This window comes from Pygoscelis adeliae, unplaced genomic scaffold (assembly GCF_000699105.1).
Source record: "Pygoscelis adeliae isolate BGI_AS28 unplaced genomic scaffold, ASM69910v1 Scaffold241, whole genome shotgun sequence".
In the NCBI taxonomy this organism is placed as follows: Eukaryota; Metazoa; Chordata; class Aves; order Sphenisciformes; family Spheniscidae; genus Pygoscelis; species Pygoscelis adeliae.
The window spans coordinates 1,411,621-1,421,916 of record NW_008824056.1 but is presented as its reverse complement, the minus strand read 5'-3'; the positions used below and the strand labels follow the sequence as shown (position 1 = coordinate 1,421,916).

General features: G+C 34.0%; 1 protein-coding gene across 1 annotated transcript in view; it reads right to left on the bottom strand.

The window, feature by feature from the left end:
- IFT80 (intraflagellar transport 80) overlaps window positions 1-10,296 on the bottom strand; it is a 58,323-nt gene that overhangs the window by 28,146 nt on the left and 19,881 nt on the right. Inside the window, exons 4-6 of the mRNA XM_009333922.1 lie at window positions 8,187-8,296; window positions 7,543-7,632; window positions 6,373-6,510 (exon numbers count right to left, since the gene is read on the bottom strand). Coding sequence (XP_009332197.1) covers window positions 6,373-6,510; window positions 7,543-7,632; window positions 8,187-8,296 — 338 coding nt within the window. The remainder of the gene's footprint in view (window positions 1-6,372; window positions 6,511-7,542; window positions 7,633-8,186; window positions 8,297-10,296) is intronic.

Here is a 10,296-nt window from a genome sequence, read left to right as displayed (position 1 = left end):
TACACAGCATACCTAATCCACTGACTTTAATAATAGTCTTTGCCCATTATTTTGCCTTTGTTTATGAACAGAAAATGTGCAATCTCCTGCACAATCCATTCCAGGAATCAGAGCGCAGAATGGACTAACAGCAAATACATGCTCTTGTCCCTTTATGCCCCAATTGATATAAACCTAGATGAGTGTGCTAGAATCAGCCTCCAATCCAAGTCTGACACTTAAAGAAAGTTTCAGGTCCTAATAACTGAGGACTTCTATTTATTATTTCTTTTTAAGTGAAGGCCCAGTTTTCCTTGTGCCCTGTAAGGCATTTCACATTAGTACAGAGGTAGCTGACATCTGAAAATACATTATAGTCTGAATGTCCAGTAAAAGCTGGCAATCAGCTCTCACTACTTCTGAGTGATGAACCGACACTTCAGTGCAAACTGCCCACAAGCTTCTCATCAGAAAATGACTATTAATTTTCTGATGTAATGGAAGGCAAATTGGATCTTACAAGATTATAAAAATCAATTATCCAAAGCAAATCCATACTTAGGTGCATTAGAAACACCTGAATATGCACACATATATGGAATTAGCTCGTGGGAAATATATATGTATATATGTCTATATACGCCCCCCCGCCTAGATATTTTACTCAGTATAAAATATAATGATATTTTACAATATAAGAAGACTTATTAGGCTTTCAATTCCTACCACACGGGAATCCACAAAAGATTCTACAAACCAGAGACAACATGCGTAACTGGAGGTAAGGAAATCCAGTGCTACATGTGAATATAGGGCAATTTACCTGAAGAGGAGAAACTATCCTTGACATGACTATTGAAGTACAGAACTATGAAGGATTCCTGTTGCCTTCTTAAACATTTGCTGGACTTGACCCCAGTAATTAATCTGAATTATCAAGAACTAAGCCATGACCTCCAGATGAGGTATTAAGCTGCGTATTAGAAGAACAAAGCCAAGCAGAAGATATCTAAAATTCTCCTGAAATCAAGCACATTCTTATAATTATTAGACCCAAGAACTAAAAATAGGATGACAAACTGTCCCATATAAATTCTTATCCTTAGAAAATGAAACATTGATATAGTTCTTTAAATAGATTATTACTTCCCTAGATGAGCCACATGTTTTCATTTTCTTCCAGAAGTTACATTAGCCAATTCTAATAAATTAAAATATACCAACTTGGAAAGAATCGGTCAACAACATAACTCCATGGGAAACCTATCTGTAATATTTTTTCTTTTATTGAGCTACAAAGAATTCAGGATCATGACTGTTAATAAAGGTAGATGAAATAGAGACAGCGCAGAAAAAAACCCTTGTTTTTGTTACACTGCCAAATGCATATCTCTGTGAAACAAGACTAAAACTAAATGTTAAGGGGATCAAAGCTCATTGTAACTCTATAGAAAACAGATTTGCTTGGGTTTTCATACTGCTTTAGTTTAGGACAATTCAGCACTATCAGAATAATATGAAAACATATGCACTGCATGCATTCACTTTCAAAATCTTGCTCTCTCTTTTATATTTGTCTAATATCTAATGTTAATTTAAAGGATAAATCATGTTAATTTTACAATAGTCACACAATTTACTGTCCTGAATGAAAATCATGGCTTTAATGCTAAACACTTAAATTATTTTCAAAGCTGCTCTGTAGATAGTTAAATTCTTTTCAAAGCTTCTCCTTGCTGACAGTTTAAAAAATAAGGAAATAAGGAAAAAAGGACAAACACTGCTAACTATTTAACCTGTGACCAACTCTGGCCATCAAATTAATGTAATCAACTTTCATTAAGTTCAAGTCTGTATCTTTTTGAGAAAAAGCTGAATAGAAACATGTTATCACAGAGTTCAATATTTTTTAGCCATAGCACCATACTCACATTTGTTTTAAATGGGGTGGTGGGTGAGGAGTAGTTGTTACATTTGCAGAATGTTTTCCTTTATTTTCTAAAGGTATTAGGCAATATTCCCTAAATTTTATTAAGTTTTCCAAATGTTTTTTATAAAATTTCTAGCAAAATTAGACATTCCATGGAACAAGCTATGCAATATAAAAAGCCACATACAACAGAATCAAATATGCAAACTACCAGTCTAGTAAAATGGCCACAATTCATTCTGTAACAAAAGAGTTTGTAGAATGTACATAATAATTTAAAAACATGAACTTACAGATTTATGCAGAGAATTGCTTTCATTACAAAGCAATTGTTAAGCATAGTGATGAAATCAAGATAAAAATAAATCAAAGGGCAAGATTTAGCAGTGAAACAAACAGATTATGAAAGCAGATTGCAGATAAATGTCACCAGAAAAAATGTTTAACAAGAACAGCACAATTAATCTGGAAAATAACAACAATCAAAAATCAAATCAAACTGATCAATCCCCATTAAGGGTAAATAAATCATTAATGGAAGAAAATCTAAAAGGCATCCCCAAAACAAATGCATAAATACTTTCAGCATTATTAAAACATAACTTTGATGTCCCTCTTTGCTAGCTTTTGTTGGCAATTCTAAAAGGATTAATTTGACCACCATGTTTCACTTTAAAGTTTTTTATCAATTGTCCTTCTACACTCTCCAAGGCACTGGGAAAGCAACCTGTCTTTGGAGCAGATGGGTATGGTCCATTTTCGAAGATACTTATGTGGGAGTGGAGTGGGGAAGGAGGAAATCAGTGAATTTCAGTCATTCTTACCATCTCTTACTGTGTAAATATTTTGACCTGATCAGTAATGTCAAGGGAAGCATGCAGAGCCACAGGAAATAGCTTACATAAATGAACTTTTTAAGCACTGCCCTCCATCCAAGTGATTAGATTCTGAAAAGCTGTGAACACCAGGAAGGCTAAAGTCTACCCATCAATACATCCAGCTTTACATTTCAATATATATACTTTAAAATTAGTCTTAGCACTCTCTGCAGGATTAATGATCACGGACACTAAAGCAGACAACAAATTTCAACATTAAATATATTTTGTTTGGTATTCCGTAGGTTAGCCATAATAATTTCTTTTAGATACATAATGCTATCAAAGCAAGAGTGATTTTTAAATGAAGAAATAAAACTTCTAAAAGTTACTGTTACATTTGTAGTTTTCTTTTTTAAAATGAAACTGCTAGAATAAAGTATCCAGGTAGAAAGAAAAGGAGAAAAGAACATACACTAACAGAATTGAATTTAATTTAATTATGTCCCCAAACTGAACACATATGCCAGAGAAGAGTTAATGATACATATATTGCCTGATGGCTCCCTGAGGAGCAATTTGCCAATACAGCTCCATTACATCAGACATAATAAAAATGTCTATGTTGACCAGTAAAAGCCAGGGCTGGTTCTCTTCAAACTCCATCACTCTGGTGGTATGTGAATCATTCTGCCTTTTCCCTCAATACTAGCAAATCTAGTTCTTTAATAACTATTTACATTTAACGTCAGGAAAGAAACTTTCATGAAAAATCATGACTTTTGAAGATAATAAGTTATCATTGCTAGCTGCTAAACAGACAAAAGCATCCGGCACTAGCTACTGTACATGTCTTTGTTTCTTTAAGAGTGGAGTAATAAACCAGGTAAAAGAACCCTTAATTTTATGGGAAAATAAACCTATCTGCATTAAAATTTCAAACAAAGTCCACAAGCCTGTTCAATATTAAATGCTGATTAAAAAATTACTGGTTTTCAGCTAGCAGGAGTTGGAACCATACTTACAGTAAATTATATTACATAATAACGAGCAAGAAAAACAGTAAGGCCCCGGGGATCAGAAACAAAACCTATATGCTATGAAACAGCATACACGACAGCAGAAAAAGAAATCTAGTATTCTTCTTCCTTTACCACTGCACCAGTCTTTGCCACATTTAAGCACAAATCTATATTGAGTGCAAAATGCAATTTAAATTGTTGGCCTCACCCACACAAGAGTGTATTTATTTCCGTTTACCACTTGCTGATATAGCTCAGTGATCCCAGTACTCAGAAAGGAGATGGAAAATGGTTGTGGAAGAAGGAGGCATGGTTTAAAGTGCTGTTTTGAGGAGAAAATACTAATGGCTAGTCTGATTGCTTAAATCAATATATGTTACACAATGTAGTCCAACACAGTTGTAATTATACTAACATAAATTGCTTTATACAAATATACCTCATTTGGCTTCATCAAGTGAAATATGGTGTATGTATATAAACACTTCTACAACAGCATATTTGTATAGGGAGACGGAAAGGCGACAGGGTAGATTACTGCTTTAATTACATTTTAAGTGGAGTTAAGTGGCATATTAAATGGAGAAAAATCTTCTTATCCACCTTGCCTAGGAACAAAAGCTTTGATTCCCTTCTAAGGGAATCAGCAAGTGTGTCGGCAGATATGTGCACCGAGCTGGTAAAGATAATGACAAAATCTCACCCTCAATGCCTAACATTAACCCAAGCAGAAGAATGCCAGGAGAGGAAAAGATGTCCTCACTGGTGATACAGCTACTTAACAACCATCTGAGTGCCCCATCCTCTAACAGCTGAGGCATGACTGCACAATCTTTATGACTGTATACATAGAGACAATTTATCTATTTTCTTCTGCAAAGAGAAATAGCATCCAATTCTGAACAAAACAGAGGCAGATAAATCTAACAGTAAGATATATCTTCTTTCAAAAGAATAATTTCAACGATGAAAAACATTAAATGATGGAAATTGCAATCTGCTCTCCAGCCTATACCAGAGAGACAGGAAATATCTTCTTTACTTCATTATCTTTTATACCTACTTCAATATCTTTTTTACCTATGTAAGTGGTACCCCAATCTTTTGCACAAGTTCATACCTCAGGCTCCAACTCTACTCACTACTTTACTCTTCTGAACTTTCTAGTGTATTTGTAACACACAGGTAATAAAAATCTCAACATAAAAATCTTAAAAATGTAGATATCAAAATGAAACAACTTTTTTAAAAATCGGAAAATTAATACTTTCCAAAAGAAAATTGCATGTGAGTACTTTTGCTTTCCTTCAAGATAATTATCATCAAATTTTACTTATACATATTAAGTAGCACTAGAAATTCTTCAAAGCAAGTAAGAGGAAAAGGCACAGAAAATAGAAGCAATCCCTACTTCAAATTTAATGCCTAGCTTACACTTACTTTTGTCAGCGAAGATCACTGAAACCAGAATCAGTATAGAAAGCGAAATATGAAGACTCAGAAATCTTATCCTGCATGCCTCTTCTCATAATTTTTAAAGGCTCTTCTTCACGAATGTAAAAATACTTGAAACACATAGTCCAAGCTCACAGTAAGGAGAACCATGCTCTACTGAAGATGCCCAAAAACACCACAGCAAACGCTGTTTTCCCAGTCTGAGCAAAAGAACAACAAACGCAAGAAAAGAGGTAGAGAATGGGACAATAAAAGTCCCAAACCAGCAAGGTTCGATGCAACATGAGTCTGAACAAAAAGCTGCAGAACCACAGGAAATCCACAGAGACAATCAGGTCAATCTGTGCTCTGGGCTAACTTACTTAGAATAACAATGAAGGTAGATTAAACTGCATTAAATTAATTTTAATTGGAGACCAAGATAAAAAAAAACCTAGGTCAACAACAACAAACTGGGAGTGAAGCTTCAAGTTAAAAAAAAAAAAAAAAAGAGAAACAAAGATACCTCCTTTAGGAGCCTTTCTTCTCTCACAACAGTTAAGAATAGAGATGCTCAGATGAGAGGATTAAAGTATGTCTTTAGCTTGAAAAACTGTGCCCTGTCTAGCCATCAAAAGTAGAAGCATGAATGTTCTCTTACCTCCTCTTCTACTACTGCTTTAGCCTTATCACTTCTAATGCCTGACAACTGCATTTTGCGGTTTCCTCATGAGATGTGCTTGTCAACTCTTAGTATTTTTTAAGAAAAAAAGCTAAATAATAAAAGCACCTTTTTTTACCTCCTTTTTTAAGATAGGTTATTGTTATACACTCCTTGCTTTTTATGGGTAGTAACTGCATTTTATGATCGCCTTACAAGAGATACTTGTAAACTCCTTGTGTTTTTAAGGAAAAAAGCTAAAAAATGCACAGAAAAACTTAATGTCCTGAAAAGCAAAATATTATTAAAAAATTTTATCCAACCCAAAACATATTTAGAAGTGGAGCTAAGCAGATCAAGAAGGCAATACCTTAGTCTGATGCACCCAGTAGAAAGGTGGTGGAAGTCATGACTAGTTTTTGCCAATAAAAATACCCACCTGTACACATATATCCTCAGGAATATCTACTGTATTATCAATAAATTTGTACAATTCCACATCTGCTATTTCTCAGAGTTGTTACTTACCCCAGTTTTATCGCATAGACGCAAAGTATGAAAAGACCCCACAGCAAATAATTCTCCATCTACAGCCCAGGCAACAGATGTTATAGGATATTCATGGGGCTGTGAGCTGTACAGTAGACGTCCATAACTGTCCCAAACCTTTAAAAAAAATTAAATATATGTCTATATGAACATAGTTTGGGCGTACCTTTACTTATTCTAGAGCTGTCATTTTCCCTCATGATCAAGGAAGTTGCAGAAATATACTAAGTTATTTCAGTGCCTTTTTGTGTTACTAGAAAAATCCCATATATCATAGTTCACTTTTCATTAAAGGTTTTTCCTAATCAATATTGGTTTGTGTAATGCAATAGATTTTGCTTTGCTCCTATGGCAAATGTTACATTATTCTGTATAAAATATTTTGAACTAGTGAGTTTTGTTTCCTGCAAATTACTGTAAGTCTGTAAAATGACCACAAGGTTTATTTGATTTGCACTCATTTCCCAACAATGCAGGGCACCTCTGCAAATTTCCAGACTAAAGAGATTTTCTCACTGATTGAAGCCAACAGAATACCAGGAAGCCAATTCACAGATTGAATTAATTTGATTTTAACACTTCAATAATTTTTTTTTAAATTTCTTAATTGTGTATGTTTTTATCACAGTCATTATACACTTAGAGAATGATAGAAACAACATATGATACAACTAAAAATAAGTTCCTACTTAAGGGAAGAAACACAATATGTGCTTTGCATTTTGGATACAGAATATGCTAACCAAAAAATTTCCTAAGGGATTCACTAATGCTCCTGTAATAGAAAACAGTAGCTTTATCTCCTCTAATTTCATATGTCATTACCTTTTTCAGTATATGTCATAGCTTATACTATTTCAAGTAATCATTTCTATATTTCTACATATTTTCCTTTCGGAGTTTGTTTTAGTTGCATTTTACCTATTTTTATTCTGCCGTATTTAAAAAAAAAAATTATAATTTTATGCTACTAGACAGAGCAAGATGTATTTATAAATAATACAACTTAGGGTAACAAGTTTTTCTGGAAAACTGAAAGATTTCTCATTTAAATTTGAGCTTCCAAGTATTATTAAAATGAGAAAACATCAGAATGCCTAGTATGTTTTTGGTCATTTAGTTTCCCCTAAAAAGTTAACCAGTACTCACCTTATATTTACAATCTTCACCTGCAGAAAGAATAAGATCATTAACTGAGTTCCAGTCAGTTTTTGAAATAAGTCCATCATGGGCTTTCCACTGAAATGGAAAAAAAAAAAACAAACCATAGATGCAGTAAGTCTGACAACTTCTATTTTAAACATTTATAATTCATCATTTACTAGCATTCATATACTCCAATGTAGATCAGGTTTTCCAACAGTACAAATGCACAGACATCATCTCTTCTGAAAAAAAAATACATCAAATATGGCCTGAACAAGGCAGAATGAAAGCATAACAATCTACGCTAAAAGCATGTTCTAAACAATGCTTTCATGTCTTTTCATAACAAATGAAAAGGGAAAGACTTCTGTATCTTTTTGCTTTTTCTTTATTTACAAAAAGGGAAATGCTTAATCACATGCCCAAGGAATATCCAGAGCAGAAATTGTTGAAAATTTTTTTGTTTAGAGAAACGAACAATTTCCTTATTCTCAAAAAAATTAAAAAAAAAAGGGGGGGAAGAAATGAGTGGTACTCATGTTGCATGGAAAATTTTAGCACAAACATTTTATGTTTGGCAAAACTCTAGATAACTGAAAAAAGTTTTCACATGGAAGTGTGAGACAACCTTAACGCATTAATGATACCTGCAAAATTTTTGCATTTGGCTGAAGAGGTTTAATAATCAGATGCTTCCCTGAAGTATAGAGAACTTTTTCAGAATCAGGTCCCCAGGCTACTGAGTACACTGGTGTTCCTGTAGACAGAAAGAAAGAAAAAAAACATTTTTTATGACTTATCTGATCAAATTATGCAGAAACTGCTTTAGCCACTTCAGACTGGTTACTTAAAATCATATATCAAAAATTCAAGAGTGGGAGAAAGCCAAACTAGGGGCAACCATTTGTCCTCCATGCTTGTCTGACTGCACTTATGGCCATGTTTACTGGTTCACTTCATGTTTCAGGCAGCCATAGGAACAACAGTAAGAGACAGACACAACCCAGAAAGACAACTCTGAAGACTTTAGCTCATGCTGCATACCCTTCCAACACTCCTCAAGGAAATAAAAATACATAGGGTGAAGACCTGGCAAATTCACTTGAGTAAACCATCAAACACCTACCACTTTCAATGTGACCACTCTAAATTTAACTCTGAACAAATTAACTCTATGCAAAACAAATAATGAATTGATGGCTTGTCCAATACTACATCTGGGTTACTGAAAATGTGTATGATTTTACTACTGCTCGAGGTATCTCCTTTTTCTCATATTGTACCTATCATTTTTTTCAACGCATCACTTAACTTTTAAGACCTACCCATTTTATTGCAAGGTCTGTCCCAGCAGGCTCCGACTACCTTTACCACTTGCTTCTTCATTTCATGCTGTCTCTAAAACCACCTCTGGAAGAATTAAAATCACCAAATTTCTTCTTCTATTATAAGATTTATTCTTTAGTCAAATAATCTTCATAACTAGACAATTTGTTTCTTCAATTTCACTGAACCTCATGTATATACTCCCAATTGGTTTTGTTTCTCCCCACTCTTAAAATAAAAATCTGACCAATTTATTCCAAGCTATAGTTGAGCAAAATAAGATGAGATTGACTTCTCACCTTTGGGTCGCCTTTAAGGTGCTTCTCTCTCACCTTGATGTACTGATCCCCTGGCTCATGGTTAACCGGGACACTGCAAAGATTTATGTTGCCCTTTCCATTTGTACAATTTTCTCTATTATATCAAACAAAGCCCTTCATGGCCAATTTACTTTTAAGGTCTATCTGCATTGTGGCATCTTTCATTCAGTATTAAAATGCTAACTCTTCCCAACTGATCAGTCCACAAAGTCAGTCTTCAATGCCCAGCTGTCAAATCTTCAGATCTCTCTTGCTATCTGTTTAGTTTGCAGACACTTCCTACAAATACCTTCAAAAGCATTTCATGTTTACCTTGAAATCCCTGCAAACTTGTTTGCCGGAATACTTACAATGTGATTGAATCCAATGCTGAGACCACTGGCTATGATGCTGACCAATACCTAATTTAAAACCAGCAAGTATTTGTATCAAAAGTAAGCCCAGCAAGTCAGGCAGATGGTCCACCATGCCACCACCTATCATTTTAAGACTGTGTTTTTAATATTACATCTTTCTGAAACCTCATTATCTATTGCCATTTACCATGCTATTAATTTGTAAAACTTTTTATAAGTGAACAGTTTCACACAACTCCAGAAAACGAACAGTAATAGCTGCATTTCATATTTACTTAATCTTTTATACTCTGATGCAATTTTATTCACAATTGTCACTTAAGAGATACAGAAAATCAACATGACAACAATCATCCCAATACTTATCAATAGACATCAGAAAATAGCTCCTTTCACCTACAGTGATGAGACTGAACACAAATGTGGGTAGAAAAAGCTTTCTATTGCACCTAGATTATTCTTTGTAAGATGTTTAGGCTCCATAATTAAGCCTCTAACAAAACACATAAAACCCCCAAACTTCCCATACACAAGCAACTTATAAAACAAATGACAACAAATAAAACTAGAAAGAGTGGCCCATAGACTTCACAGATTTTTCCCAATTAATTGAAAACATTTTTTTGCAGATTGAAAACTCCAGAATGATGTATCTAGAATAAAGCTGACTGTTCCGTTTTAAAAACATATTATCTTGCAGTTTTCAAATGTCCTTTTTTGAAAATAGAAGTAAAAAGTTACATAGAAAAAGCATC